General features: G+C 39.4%; 1 protein-coding gene across 8 annotated transcripts in view; it reads left to right on the forward strand.

The window, feature by feature from the left end:
- Positions 1-10,698, forward strand: part of LOC108056672 (uncharacterized) — a 94,032-nt gene extending 83,334 nt beyond the window's left edge. For 2 of the 8 annotated variants that reach the window (XR_011419692.1, XR_011419691.1), the window contains 3 exons: positions 4,051-4,263; positions 5,159-5,387; positions 7,705-10,698. Coding sequence is in view for 3 of the 8 variants with exons in the window: in XM_044393494.2 (XP_044249429.1) it covers positions 4,051-4,263; positions 5,159-5,248; positions 5,297-6,139 (1,146 nt within the window). In the remaining 5 variants the exon portion in view is untranslated. Of the gene's footprint in view, positions 1-4,050; positions 4,264-5,158; positions 6,763-7,704 lie in introns of those variants that run through there. The other 6 variants (XM_044393494.2, XM_044393493.2, XR_011419694.1 and 3 more) reach the window with 5 other exon arrangements.
- The last annotated feature ends 2,613 nt before the right edge of the window (positions 10,699-13,311 follow it).

Raw genomic sequence — 13,311 nt, forward strand, 5'->3', positions numbered from 1 at the left:
ATTTCCACGGATCAAGGGGCGGGGGCCAGCATTTTCCCCCACCACCCGTGGCGCATGCAAATTGCGAATAATTTTTTTTGCACTTTATCCACTGTCTTGCGACTGCCCCTGCAATGTCCGAACATGAACTCCACTTCCGGTTGTCAGAGGAAGGGGGCAAGAGCACACACAATGCCATTGAAACGATGAATTATGGCAATTTTAACGCCAACTTTGTCAGGCACTGTGACTTTATGGGGCGGGGGGACAAGGAAAAACAAGGGCAGAGGCGAAAAAATAAGAGTAGGCGAGCCCAAGACACACACAGCCAGTAGCGAAGTGCAGAAAAAGAAATGCCTGGGATGGCAGCTAAACAGAAACGCAAAACCCAAGTCAAACAAAGGGAAAGCCCTGGGAAAAAAGGGAAAGCGGCCTAAAGGGAGGAGAGCGTGACACGGATGAGGGTTTTCCCCCAAAATACCATAAAGATAATGCTAAGATAATGAGAAGTCAGTAGAAAAATTAATGGTCTTTAAATGTTCAAAAGTTATTATTAGGAAAAATAAATAAATATCTCTGAGACGAAGTTTTGCGAGATTTCAGGATTGTTTATTCTCAATGAACGAAATCGAAATAAACACCGAAACTAACGATCCCCATCACTATCTGGAAAATTTATTTTTTTTATCAATTTTTGCACTTTTTAATGATGGTTACATCATGATTTTTTGCGAAAAATGGCAAAATTAAAAAGTTCCAGATTTGAATACCAATTGATTGGGTATTTAATTTCGAGCTCAACGAGATATATGGATTGCAATATACTTTTCCCATGCTAGCGAAAGAAAAACACAACTAAAAGCAGACAGTACTATATACCCCTATAAATATTTTATTGAATCATTTGCAAGCCTTCGTTTGCATTTATGAACAGTGAAGTGCAATTTACAAATCAATATTGCAGGCCGGCAGTCAGCGTTACATCCTCGAGTGTCTGGCAAGGAATAATCGCAATCACGTCAGCCGTCCATCTCTGAGGGCCCCGCTTTCCCACCGCTTTCCCACCAGCATTTAGCATTTCTCCCGCTTTTCCTCCAGCTTATCTTTGCCAGCTCTCTTGCCTTTTTGCCTGCTCGCCATTTTCGTTGTTGAATAATGACCTCAAAATTGTAATGACTACGAGGCACGTACTCGATATAAAGCATGTACAAAGAAGCACCCTTAACCCATGATCCCCCTGCGCCGTCGCACCCCCTCTCCTACGCCCCTGCCATATGGCAGCAGTAATTCCCTAGTTTTGTGTGCGACGGTCTGACTAAGTAGACTTCCGCTTTTCAATTAAGTTCCACATATTGTTGCAAGGTGTTTTATGCGCGATTTGCATGACAGTCGCGTTTATTAAACTGCCAACACGGGTGGAAAGGGCACAAAAACAGGGTAGCAAACCTGTCAGGGCCATATTGAAATTGTAAAATTGTGAAATTGTGGGCAGGGCCAATATGCCAGGGGTAAAATGGTGAAATGGAAAATGGAAAATGGCAAAGAGTGTGTGACCTGTTTACGCTGGCAGAAAAGATAAATTGCTCAAGTGTGCGAGATAAAAGCAATCGAGTGGCGGTGCGGAGGGGGCTGAAATAAATATAAAAACATATATGGACACATAGAGAGCACATATAGAATCCAGCAGGACTGCCTGGCAACTGCGGAGAAAGGATTGCAAAAGGGCGCCCCTTTGGCAAGCAGTGGAGCAAGGCAACCAGGTTAACATGACACTTGAGTGCTGCAAACAGCCAGCAGTTTGTTTTGATCACTTAAACAAACCCTGAAACAAAGCGGAAAGCAGAAATATGCTGGTCAATTCGCACAATCGCAATTCATTGAATCACGCAAATGAAATGAAGCAAAACGAATCAGTAGTTCTGCTTAAACGAATTAAGCTGGGAATTATAAAGTGGTTTATCGAAAAAATCGATTATAAATATTTGTAAGATTATAAGAGAGTTTTACACATTTTTAAACAATATTATTCGGGTAATTTAACTTTGAATTCCTTTATAAATTAATAGGGTTATTTTAGAAATAGTTAAGAACAATACAGTAATTATCGAAAAAATCGATTTCCAATAGGGAATTTTATTATGAATATTATTCAAGTAAATTATAAATCAATAGGGTTATTTTTAAGCTTTCTGTCCACTGACAATCCCACTCGAAAGTAATCAAATATCTTAAAAAAGCCCTGCCCTTCGGTCCAGTCGATGGGCCAGGACTCCTTAGCAGTCCACATCCTGCATCCTTTTCCTGCCAAATCTAATCCACTGCAATCCACTATCAAGCAGTGCAAAGCATCGGCCAGCAGGCAAAAAGCATCATAAATCCGCCTAATCACTCGGCCAGAGTGCAAACTTCACTTCGAATTTTCCATTCTCCGTTTTCAATTCTAAATTCTCAGCTTGTTTTGCCAGCTTGCCGCTCTGTAATTTGTCCACGTCGAATCGTGAAAGTTTCTTGCTTCGTTTTCGGTGAATTCTCTGCCATTTTTTGTGGCCATTCCATTTGGGTTTGATAAATTAGTCGGACGCCTGCAATTGCCCAAATGGCCAGAGAACAAGACACAAATGATGCCCCTGTCCCAGTTCAACATTCCTATTCCTCTGCATTACTCCTACGTTTTATGCTTCTTACTTTACTGATTTTTTCCCTTATTTTTGGTATTTCTGCCATTCGGTATGCAAACGCAAGACCCAGTCCTCCGTCAGCTGCGGCCTTCCCAAAATGCCTCAACACCTCCGGGAGACCCGAAAAGCGGGGCTGGTGGCTCGTAAAAACTTTCTCCCATTCTCCCTGCAAGTTCTTATCTAGGTACATTTGTCATACAAAGCATAGAAATAAATGTCCACTTCAGCAGAGGCAGCGACACAGCAGCCGGAAGTGAGAAATGCGGCGTTTTGGAGGCAAACAGCTGCGGTGAATTGAATACTATTTCCTCCAAAATTAAATTCCTTATTTAAATAAGATTTTAGGGTAAAAAAATAAGATTTTTTGGTTAAAATGTGATTTTTTTGTTCTAGATATTTTGCTGTAATTTAGTCAAAAATGGTCCCACATCAAAAAGACGCACTGTTTTGAGCAGCTTACGACCTCATAATTAATACCACTGCTCTTTACGATTGATTTAGAAAAATTGATTTTTGACCCAATTTTTGCAATTTTGATAAGGGTACCATCATGATTTTTTGCGAAAAATGGCAAAAATTAAAAATTTCCAGGTTGAAATGCCAATCGATTGCGAATTTAATTTCGAGCTCAAAAAGGTATGACATTCCGTTCTAGGACCATTATTTCCGTTGTTCTGGCCAAAATACTGCTTATTGTTGGGGCAAAAAATCAGGATCTTGATTTTTGGTAAAAATTTGATTTTTTTGTTCTAGATATTTTGCTGTAATTTGGTCAAAAATGATCCCACATCAAAAAGACGCACTGTTTTGAGCAGCTTACGACCTTATAATTAATATCAGTCCACTTTCCTACTGATTTGGAAAAATTGATTTTTGGCCAAATTTTTGCAATTTTGATAAGGGGTACCATCATGATTTTTTGCGAAAAATGGCAAAAATAAAAAATTTCCAGGTTGAAATGCCAATCGATTGCGAATTTAATTACGAACTCAACAAGGTATGACACTCCGTGTTTTGACCTTATTTAGGTGCATTTCGGCTTAAAACCCGATTTATTAGGCGAAAATTACTCGTGTAAAAGTATTAGGTTCTTGATAAATAAAGAAATTTATTTATTGGTCAAAAATAATAATCAATAATAATACAAGTTTATCCTTTACTCAATTGGTTCATCGAATATTCCCCGAGCCCATAACTATTACGCTGAACGCAGGTGTACTTTACTTTACTTGCTCCTAGCCGCTGCGGTTTACGAGCAATTTCTTAAAACATATTTTCAATTTCTTTTATACCTGTAATTCCGGCTATCTGCCTCCGCCTCCGCCCTTCCACCTTCCACCTTCTTACACCCCGTGAATTTATGCCAACTTATTTCTCTTTTCCTCTGCCACAGGACTTCGTTCAAGGACTCTCGATACTGTCGCGCGGCTCCGTGGAGGAGAAGCTGCGCTGGACCTTCTCGCTGTACGACATCAATGGCGACGGCTTCATTACGAGGGAGGAAATGACTGACATTGTAACTGCCATATACGAGCTGATGGGCCGCCTGCCCGACGAGTGTCCCGAGGAGGAGAAGATCAAGGGCAAGGTGGAGCAGATCTTCCAGGTGAGTTCCGAAATTCTGAAATACTAAAATTCCAAATATCCCAAAATCCCGGGACAAAGCAAATTCTCGACCATTATTTATGCTAATTGCGCGCGTACAATTTGAATTTGACTGGCGAGAACATGAAACTTATTTACTTTGCATTATGCAAATTCAAATTGTCTATTTCAATTTGCCGGCCTGGCCTGGGCAGCAACTCAGGCTGGAAATGCGAATGCGAATGGGAGTCCTTTGTCCGCAGGACATCGTCCTGTTTGGCTTGCCAGTCACGCGTTGTCATTAGCGGTCGTTGGCATTCGGAATAAATTGAGCGCAGCAAATGCGCGCCGACGAAAGCCCTTAAATAACGGCATGCGAATGCGAGAGTGAAATTGATGATAGATGGCCAGGATCATTCGAAAGTTCGCCTGTCCTGTTTTTGTCCCCCGCTCTTGAAATCACAATTTCGTAGCACGCTTTCGGGCGCCGGAAGCGGAAGTGGAAGCAGTGAGACAAAGCAGTGCCAAGGGCAAGCAGTAGGCATTCGACGGCTGTTGCTTCTTTTACGTTAAATAAAGTCAAGTGTTTTGTTATTAATAAAAATTGATTATTATCAAGATAGCAATCATAATAATGTTTAGAGGTTAAGGTTAGTTTTTCAATAAGGCGAAGAATAATTTTTAAATAACTAAGAAATACTCCGTTAACCAGGGAAATAATTTTGAAACTGTATTAAAAAAGTATAAATTTATAAAGAATCCTTTTTAGATAACTAAGAAAGGCTTCATTAAACAGGGAAATAATTTGTAAATAGAACGTATTCATAATTTTTTAAAAATATCAGTTAAAGATCTCTTAAAAATAAAAAAAAATCGTTTCAGTTCCAAAAATAATGAAATAAAATATTACCCCGCAGAAAATGGACACCAATCGCGATGGCGTGGTCACGCTGGAGGAGTTCCTGGAGGCTTGTCGCAACGACGACGCCATCTCCCGGTCGATGTCCGTCTTCGACACAGCGTTCTGACCATATCCGACGGACAAGGGCGATGAGTACACGGTGCCCCGGCGGCGGCGACAGCAGCAGCAGCAGCATCATCAGCACCACCAGCACCATCAGCACCACCAGCAGGAGCCAGAGAAACGTAAGTCCAACCACAAGACGAAGAACAAGCAACAGCAGAAGCAACAAGAGAAGCAACAGCAACCACATAGCACTAGACACCAAAACTGTTGTCACATCATCGACATGGATGGCGATAGCACCGCCAGCACCACCACCGCCTCGGCGGCCACTGGAACCACACTCAATTTGAATGAAGACAATGAGCGGGAGGATCGGGATGGGGAGTCTGAATCCGATTCCGAAGATCAGGCCTTTGTCTGCCGGCACTGCCAAAGGCCTCAGTCGCAGCAGCTGCATCAGCAGCCAAGATCCAAGTCCAAATCCAAGTCAAAGTCGAGGAAGCGCAGCAAGAGCAGGAAGAGAAACCAGGGTAACCAACCCACGAGGTGGCCGGAAATCAATGTGGCCAACGAGCAGGCCATCCGCTTCCGGTGTCCGCAGGTGGGGCCGCAGGTGGGTCGCGACCTTCACACCCCCCAGCCCATGCACTTCCACCACCCCATCCACCAGTCGCAGGGTCAGAGTCAAAGCCAGAGGGCCAAGAACAAGTCGCGGCATCCGCGGAAGGCTCGATCCTCGCCAGCGGCAGCCCAACAACCACCTGTCGCAGCAGCAGCAGAACCCCTGCCACCTTTGCCACCCCTCAACGTGATCGTGCCAGCGGAAGGGGAGGGGGAGGCGGAGGGTGAGCAACCCACCACCCCCGACTCCCCGTCGCTGGTCACCGTGAGCACCTGGTACACGGTGGCCAAGCAGGGTGTCTCCTGCTAATCGCTAATCGCTGAGCAGTGAGTATCCTTGCCAGCACCACCCAACCAACCACCCAACCACATTGCACCACACTCAAAAAAAAAGAAATATACCGCAATGCCACTGAAAACTCTAAACATTATCTAGAGATTTCGGTGGCAAACCAACCCCCAACCCCATTGGAAACCATTTGCCCGTTTCGGTGTTTCAATATATGTATAAAATATATATATATTGTGTGCTTTTATCAATTATATGTTAGTTTTTTTTAGGGTGGATACCGCATAAATCAAAATTGGCAAACTTAAAGAAGGATTAATCATTTTTATTTGCCCTTAAAACACGATAATCTATTTTTAAACTTAAAATGGGAAAAGAGAAATCCTAAAATTGTAAATACTTTTTTTTTAATAAGCATAGGAATACAAATTAAAATCGGGATCCACCCTACCGTAAATGTTTATTTGTACTATGAAAGCGTAAACAATGTTGAAAAGATGAATTTAAAACGTTCTCTGTGTGTATCGATTGATGTTGCAAACTGTCAAATGTGTTATAGTCTTAAATACTACATATAAATCTATAGAAAATGTAAGTGAAAATGAACCAAAAATCGAAATATATGAAAAGCATTCAAACTCTTACCTTACTTTTACTTTTACTTTCAAACTCTATTATTTGTGCCCAGAAAAGTCTTCTTAGAAACGTTGTTAGATGTCCTAGTGTTATATATAGATTGACGTTAGCTGTGATGGAAAAACAAAGTATATTGATTAAACCACAAACGAAAACTTTAATATTAATTGTAAAAAGGGAGGAAATTGCTCAAAAGAAAATGCTTGCTATATACCTATAAAGCCTAGAGGGTGTGGGTGTGATTTGGATGTGTGTGAGAGAGAAAGCATTTGAAAGAGCGACATTATGTTTAATTGAATTCTGTAAAATGATCAGAAATCATATTGACAAAAAAAGTAAATATGCAGATTAACGAACAGGTCAATTTCAGCCGATAAAATATTTTGCTTTAACAAAAACCCCGATGTCATTGAAATGCAAATTGAATACCGAATAGGCGACTATGCCGAAAAAAGCGATAAATAAACAAAATTGTATGGGGCACAAAAAGAGGAGAAGTAGGGTTTTTGTTTTAATTTAAAGCAGCTTTCTACTCTATTGGATTTTTGGATGTTTGCATTAAAGGCTGCCATTGAGTTCCATTCGATTTCACATTATTTCACATGGAAATTGTGAAGTTTGCGTGAGCGTTAACTTTTTTGGCTAACTGTTATTGCTTGACATGCTTTTGTTGTTGATGTTGTTGTTGTTGTTTTCATTATGCCACATTGGACACACCAAGGAGACACACGCACACTGGCACACAGATATACACACACACACAGATACAAAATAAACAAGGATGCAAACGCATGGGAATTGAAATTCGTGTATGGCAATTAAAATATCTGCTTTCTTTCTCTCCCCTTCTCTTTTCTCTCTTTCTCTCTCTCTTTCTTTCTCTTTCTCTCTCATCCTGCCCTGCACACGCACACACACACATGCTTAAATAAACACCCACACATGTGCAGAAATTTGCATAGAAACTAAATGAAATGCGTAGCGAGAAAGACAACGCGAATCTGCCAAAAAAAAATCAAGGTACCGCATGTCCATAAATATGCAATTATGGATGTGTTTGTGCAACTGTAAAAATAACGAAAATATGCGGAAAAATTGTTAAGGCCAACGACAACTCGATTTTATGGGCACAATTGGCTGGGTTGCATTTAAAGGGCTGCAAGCAGCGCAAGCAGTTCTCAAGTGTAAGTACATTGCGGCACCGGAAGTGCCACTGCTTGCCCAAAACAACAAATTGACATTGAAAATTGAAAATGTACGAAACGAAAGCTTTACACAATGAAACTAAAAACTTAAAACTAAAAACTCAAAGATACTCTAAACGATTTAATGAAACATATATGGAGAAAAGTTGAAATTACACAGAAACTATATTTATACGAACAGGAAATAGCAAGGAAAAATACTAATTACATTTAATTGGAACCAGTTTGACTTTCTATTTGAAATATATATATATATGAAAACACACGACACACAGACACACACAGCTAGCAAGTGTGTAAATCAAAATAAAAGCCACAAATACAAAGGCAACAAGGAAGGAGAATTGGAGAAGTGCTCCCCGGGGCGTATGCGTAATGTTGAGTGTATTGTTTCTACGCATCGTTGTTTGCCATATATTCTCCATTAGCAAATTAGTGACAATGATGGAATGTCACCAAGTCGGCGGGCTATATGGCTATATGTATACTATATACAATATATAAATCCGGTGTGTGTGCCTGTTGTGTGTGATGTAAGCGCGAGTGTGCAAGCTAAATCAAATAAAAAGAAATGTTTGAATCAGAAATTGGACCACAGCAAACAAAGAAGTAGCATAAACCGATATCCGCTGTATATGCATATTATATTTACACAATAATGTATACATATATATATTGATATATACAAGGCATACGGTGTTTATCAAGAGCATAGATGTGTAATTGTAATTTTTTGTAGCTAGAACTAAGTGACACACAGAAAGCAGAGAACTATTAGAAATAGATAAATGGAAAATGGAAAGGAAAATGGAAAATGAAAATGAAAAATGGTTAATTGGACATCTCGTTGTACATAGTTAGTGAGTGGTTCTCTTTCGCCGTTAAACCAACTACAAATCTTTCTCTATATTAACTCTAAACTCAAAGTAATTGTTGCATTTTTAAACCCTTTAAATACATAGCTGTGTACTTAGCTGTAGTCTTCCAGAAAAATCGAAATGAACCGAGAAGCTGACGGAAAAAACGAAAAGAAAACGAAAACGAAAACTCTATTCCACTTAGATTGAACCTGTAGCAAATTTGTACCTTAGCCGAAACACCCACAAAAAAGCTTTCAAAAACAATAAAAACTTCTTCTTAATAGACAAGAAATCGAGAAACCGCGAGTCCAAGTAATAAAACCATATACTATACAAAATACGAAAAACTAAATACAAAACTGTTGCTGTCGTAGTTTGAGAAGAACTGTATTATTTTTGGATAAATGTTATCGACTTTCTGCCCACTTCCAAGGTTATTCAATGTTAGATCCTTCGAACTATTGGTTTCCCACTGCGTATATCGTATATCGTATATGTGGCATATATGATCTGATCTTGGGCACGACAATATCCAGTATCGAAAGGATATATAGGATACATATAGGTATAATACCCTCCCACCCCAGACTAACACACACATGAATCCCACTCTCTCTCTCTCTGTCTCTCTCTTCCTATCTCTCTCTACTTATCTGTGTGTGAATTAGCAATCAAATACTAATGCAAAATCTTTTTCAAAAACAAAGTGTCAAATTTTCAAACCAAAAAAAAAACATAACGAATGAAAACCAAAGAAAATGTTGGCAAGTTGACAGAGCAAAAAAAGCAGAGAAGATTAGAGAAGAAAATTGATAAATTGGAGGATTGCCAACCTAGTTGCAAGTATTTTCCAGGCCTAAGCCTTAACGATTAGAGAAACGCAAGTAATTGAAAACCAAACCCAAAGAAATATATGCATATAGAGTGTGTGTTTTTTCCTAATTTATAAGCTGTTGAAATCAAATTTTACCAATGAAAGTAAGTATTAAACAAAACTAAAGTATTGACGCAAAACTCTCGTTTTAGAGAATCACTTGAATATATTTTGAGTTGTTAATGTAAAAACTGTATTAGCCATTTATTTGTGAGCGATATACTATGTGTTACAAAAAGATTAAAAACAAGAAAAAGAGCAGAAAATACATGTCATAGCATAGGCCTAAGAGCGACATTTATTGGGGGACTCCAGACTCCCGATTTTCGATCACCGATTCCGGATGGCCTGCGGTAGTATATCAAAAACCGAATTGTTATCGGACAAAGGACAAACGACGTTTTTAGGCCACTAAGAGAATTTCCAGTGTTATCAATCGATCGATGTACATCTTCTGGGCCAAAGCGATTGGGCCACGTTATAAACACAATTACAAATTGATAAACTTACGAGTATATACACAAATATACTAATGTACTAGTCGTAAACATAGCTGATCTTTTTTGGTGTAAATTTTAAATGATAAAACCAAACGAAAATGAAAACGAAAACGAACAAAAACCAACTTTCCATGCAATAAAAACAAACACATTGTTTCAAAACTAAGAAAATGTCGTTTAAATGCAAAACTGCATGAACCAAAAAAAAAAACAAATGAAAAAGAAAAACCCAAAATGAGCATGAAAACACTTAATTAAAAGAACAAATATTTTTTTTGTGAAGTTAAAATATGTATAAAACAAAAATAAAAGAAATAAAGAAAAATAAAAACCAAATGAAATATAAAAAAAGGAAAATGAGTTTTTAATAATAAAGGGAAAAATCCTAGATGGATTCCCCATTTCGTTCGAAATACCTTTAGTTTATGAGTGGTTAAATGGGGGTCCAAGTGGGCCAGGTTAAGTGCAAAAGTTGGCCGATGCATGCGAAATGCAGTGGAGCGGCTAATGGAATCAATGCGAGATGCATTTGTGTGCCGATCAGAGCGGGAAATTAGTGCGGAATTAGCTGGAAATACAGTATGCATCCCCCTTCTGAGCACGAAGTTCCCTTTGACCGGCCACGTCCTGCAATTACGAGGCACGCACAAGGAAACCCACTTAATTGTTACATAAAAACAAGAAAAAAACTGGCCAAGGGGACATGGTAATCGTTAATTAAATCACGTTGTACCGGAAATGAAGTTATTGACAGGCCCAAAGTGTGGGACGTGGTGTAATTGCCCAGCCGGAGTATCGCCTTCGTGTTCCATGTGCGGGGAAAAGGGGGGGCTAAAGGGGGTTAAGGGGCTGCAATTTCACGGACAAACGCAACTTTTCAATTTGTTTCAATGCCAAAACGCTCGACGCAGTCCTATCCACAAATACGAAATACGAAATACCGAATGGCCAAATGGAGAACCGCACACGTACGCGGCCCTGGCCACATTTGACCACCGACCGAATGCCCGTTGGCCTCTGTTTTGGTCAACTCTGTTTTTCCCTGTTTTCCGTGTTGGCCGAAAATGGAGTAGGAGTTGGCCGGAATCGTGACAGCGACAGCATGTCGGCCACGCTGCCTTTCTTCTTCAATTTCCACAAAAGAAATTCCTGTACCGTTCAATCGCTAGCAAATATTGCACTAAACTAGCTATTTAATTTTCCAAGTCGTGCTTTTTATTTAATATTAATATTTAACATTTATATATTTATAATTTACTATTTAAATATTTTTTTATATATTTTATTATAAATTCTTTGTTTTTTTTTAAGAAAAAATATTAATAAATTTATAACATATGTATATTTACTGGACTACTTTAATATTTTAATAACTGATATGGCATTTAAAATTCTATGGTCTATAAATCAAGCTGGTTATAAAATCTATCCAATACTCATGTTCCTTGCTAATCCTCACCAAGCACTTGTGTGAATTTGGGAACTGGCTCAAATTCTCGGCAGATTACACGGAAGTTAGCACGACATTGGCATTAAGTTCGAGAGCCCCCTCAATCTTCTTCCTTTAACACTGCCATCGATTGTCGGCTGTCGACCATAGACGAGTTTTCGAGTTGGGTTAACAGTAAAAGCATTTATGCCTTTGTTGTCATCAGCTGCTCCTCTGCTGCTCTTCGCCTGCCATTCTGCTTTTGGGCCAAACGGCGCATAAATATTTACGGGATTATCCAAACTGTTGGCACAGACATTGACGGCGCTTAAAGTGGATTGCCACTGCCATTCCAAGTTGGCCAAAGGCAGGCCAATCGAAGGACCCTGAATCGAACTCGAACTCGAAGTCAGAAAATCCAAAAATGCCTTGAGGGGCCGAGAGTGCAATAAAAGCATTTTGGCCAGCCATAAATGCAGTCGGTTTTGTGCAGCGAAATATTCATGCTTTTTGCCAGCCGATAATCAATCGATGGAAGCCATCAAGGACTCGCATCAAGCATCCTGCATCCTGTCCAACTATTTATTAATAATAATCGGGATAATCGCATGCGGTGACAGTTGGCAGGAGAGGAAAAGATTTCACAAGTTTTTATGTCTTCATTTTGTGTATTTCTGGTGGGCGGAAAATCTCAGAGCCGGAGACAGATGAAAATGTCTCCATTGGCGGACGCACACAGGAAGAATCATATAATATTGCTTGAAGGAATCTCTATCAGGGTCACATGAAAAATAAAAATAAAATGAAATAAAATCAATGAATTTATAATAATTTTAAATTAAATTCTGATTTTAGTTTAGTTTTTCATAAATAAAAATAAGTAAGCTAATTGATAATTCCTCATTTAAACAAATTTAAAATTCCTTTATTTATTTAAACCTTAATCAAATGCTTCAGATAATAATTTTGTAGATAGAACACATTTTATTTAAACAGGAATTTTTCCCCTGATTTTAAAATTAAATTAATTTCTTTAGAAAACAATATAGAAAATAATAGCTACTATATACTATAGTATGTATTAGAACATGGCTATTTAAATGGGAACTTCCCCCTTGTTTTTCCCAGTGCCCAGAGTGCCCCTCCTTTTGGCGTGTCAGTTGAGTTGCCGTAATAAATACGGACATAACGACAGGGACATTGGGAGGGGCAGAAACACGGACACGAACTATGACCAGGCCATAAAGCAGGACACATTAATGCCTCGCAACTCGACATAAATGTGACACAAATGTCACACACACTTATTGATTCCATGGGGTGAAGTTGAGCAAACCACTTACATCTCGACATCCCGAGTCAACTTAAGACCAAGTCCAAAGGCAGGGCACAAATTGAAAGGCCGTAACCGAAAACCGAAAAACCAAAGCTGTAATCGAACACTCTCAGCCATTGGGAAAGTGGAAAGTAGAGAGGCGAAAGTGGAGAGGGGAAAGGAGAAAGTCGAAAGGATAAAAGGAGCCGACTTGGACCGCAAGAACACATTGTCCGTGGTCTCCTGGAATCTCTGGGTGTGTGGCTAGGTGTCCTTTTTGAAAACAAGTCCTTTAATTGGTAATCGACAGGCACTCGATATTCAAACATTTAATTTTAATTGCGAGCTCTCAATAGTGCAGCAATTATTCGAGA

Source organism: Drosophila takahashii, chromosome X, assembly GCF_030179915.1.
Source record: "Drosophila takahashii strain IR98-3 E-12201 chromosome X, DtakHiC1v2, whole genome shotgun sequence".
NCBI classification, from domain to species: Eukaryota; Metazoa; Arthropoda; class Insecta; order Diptera; family Drosophilidae; genus Drosophila; species Drosophila takahashii.